The following is a 2456-nucleotide window of genomic DNA, read 5'->3' as shown; positions in this document are numbered from 1 at the left end:
CTAAGTAGACAAAAATAAAAGTTGGGTAAATATATAGTGTTGGAGTGGCTGGTTTGAGGTACATTGAATCTGGACACTTTTTTTATTTTAGTTTAATATTAATTAGTTTTTTTTTCTTTTTATTTATTTATTTTATGGGCTCAATTGGGCACATAGTAACAGTATTGCCTTCCCCATCTCATCTTTCAAATATATAATAAATCTTCACAAAATAAATTATTGTAATATATTCAATGCATAATATTAGATATGCCTAAGATTATTTTAAAGGTAATCCCTTAATATTAAAGAGTTGTTCTTTACATGCGCACATGCATGAATTAATTGTGTGTCTACTATCAAATTTTATATATTTGTTTTGACCTAATTCTCATGTGATATAGTATGCTCAAATTTATTACTTTTATCTAATCGTTGACACTTAACTATTTGTGTTTCTTCAAAAAAATCATATGAAAGTACTTCTAGTATAGCTTTGATATCAAATGTGAAAGATCTATATTGCTTGCTTTAGCCAGTTGAGTTTTACTATATTATTCCGTACTCTCCTTAGACAAAGTAAATAAAACTTGCCCAAGTTAGAGGGCAACTATATGTCAACACTGATGCGTTTTTTTAAAAATTGTTGCTACTTGAAAATTGAACGACCTTCGTGAATCATTTCCTGATCTTTTTTACATGGGATCATGATCAGAAAACAATCCACGAAGGTCATTCGATTTGCAGGCAGCAACAAAAATAAAAAAAGATAATGTTCTACTAGTCATAATAAATAATTGAAAAGTTGTTGTAAAATTTCACGTATTTTTAAGTTGTCTTATATTGAAAATTTGAATATATAACACATATACATGTCTGTGTGTGTGTGTGTGTGTGTGTCCTAAGTGTTTTGAGTTAAATTCAAATAGATGTAATCCTACCAGTAGAGACCCATAGAAGAGGAATGGTGGATTCTACACATGCTAATCCAATAGATGACCTTCACATGACTTTTCTTTTCCGTTATTAAGTAGTGGTTCCAAATTAGTTATGTGACACTAAGGTAATATTTAGAAAGACTCATTTAGAATAATCATGGCTCTTGTAGCTCATTTTGATTTAGAGGTATATCAGATGGATGTGAAAACAACATTTTTAAATGGGGATCTTGAAGATGTATATATGAAAGAACCTCAAGGATTTTGTTCTAATCAAGGCAGTAAGTTGGTTTGCAAATTAAAGAAGTCAACATATGGACTAAAGCAAGCCTCTCGACAATGGTATCTAAAGTTTCATGACGTTATTACTTCATTTGGTTTTACGGAGAACATTGTGGATAATTGCATATACCTCAAGATCAGTAGTATTTTCTTAGTCCTATATGTGGATGACGTCCTACTTGCAACCAATGATTTGAGACTGTTATATGACACGAAACAATTTCTCTCTAAGAATTTTGAAATGAAGGATTTAGGTGAAGCCTCTTATGTCATTGGCATAGAAATTCACAGAGATAGGTCTCAAAGGACATTAGGACTATCTCATAAGGCCTACATTGAAAAGTTCTTGAGAAATTTAGGATGAATGAATGTAAGCTGAATGCAACACCCATTTTGAAGGGTAACAAATTCAACTTAAGTCAGTGTCTGAAAAATATATTGGAAAAGGAAGAAATGGAAAACATTCCGTATGCATCTGCAGTTGGCAGTTTGATGTATGCACAAGTCTGTATAAGACCAGACATAGCATTTGCAGTAGGAATGCTTGGCAGATATCAAAGTAATCCTGGAATGGATCATTGGAAACCTGCCAAAAAGGTTATGAGATATTTACAAGGAACCAAGGATTACATGCTTACTTATAAGCATGTAGACGATCTAGAAGTGGTTGTATATACAGATTTGGATTTTGCCGGATGTCAAGTTTCAAAGAAATCCACTTCAGGATATGTCTTTATGTTAGCAGGTGGTGCTATATCTTGGAAGAGCATCAAACAGACAATAATTGCATCGTCTACTATGGAGGCAGAGTTTATAGCATGCTTTGAAGCAACTTCACAAGCCAAATGGTTAAAGAATTTTATCACAGGGTTTCAAATTGTGAATTCAATATAAAAGTCATTAAGGATTTACTGTGATAACTCGGCAACAATGTTTTTTTCAAAGAACAACAAGAGTGGGAGCAGAAGTAAACACATCGACATAAAGTACCTTGCTATCATAGAAAGAATTAAAGAACAAGAAGTGAGCATTGAACATATAAGTATTAATTTAATGGTGGCAAACCCTTTGACAAAAGGGCTCTCAATCAAAGTGTTTACAAAACATGTGGAAAACATGGGATTGATTAGTACACTTTGTTCTTGATTTCTTATTTAATTGTCGATAAAATGAATTTATTTGTGCACATATAGTATCTATTCCTAAAATTGTCCACTGGGACATGAGACTCGCAATGACTTATAAAAAATCATGCAT

General features: G+C 32.2%; 1 protein-coding gene across 1 annotated transcript; it reads left to right on the top strand.

The window, feature by feature from the left end:
• The first annotated feature begins 1559 nt into the window (after window positions 1–1559).
• LOC131155851 (secreted RxLR effector protein 161-like) lies at window positions 1560–2093 on the top strand. Its single transcript, XM_058109297.1, has one exon. It carries the CDS (start codon window positions 1560–1562, stop codon window positions 2091–2093), a length of 534 nt encoding a protein of 177 aa, XP_057965280.1.
• Window positions 2094–2456: the final 363 nt, after the last annotated feature.

This window comes from Malania oleifera, chromosome 5 (assembly GCF_029873635.1).
Source record: "Malania oleifera isolate guangnan ecotype guangnan chromosome 5, ASM2987363v1, whole genome shotgun sequence".
Classification (NCBI taxonomy): Eukaryota; Viridiplantae; Streptophyta; class Magnoliopsida; order Santalales; family Ximeniaceae; genus Malania; species Malania oleifera.
This window is presented reverse-complemented; position numbering and strand designations above follow the sequence as displayed.

What these genes read in the sequence shown, in the direction of transcription:
- LOC131155851 (XM_058109297.1), top strand. Translation starts at nt 1,560, where the DNA reads ATGAATGAATGTAAGCTGAATGCAACACCCATTTTGAAGGGTAACAAA.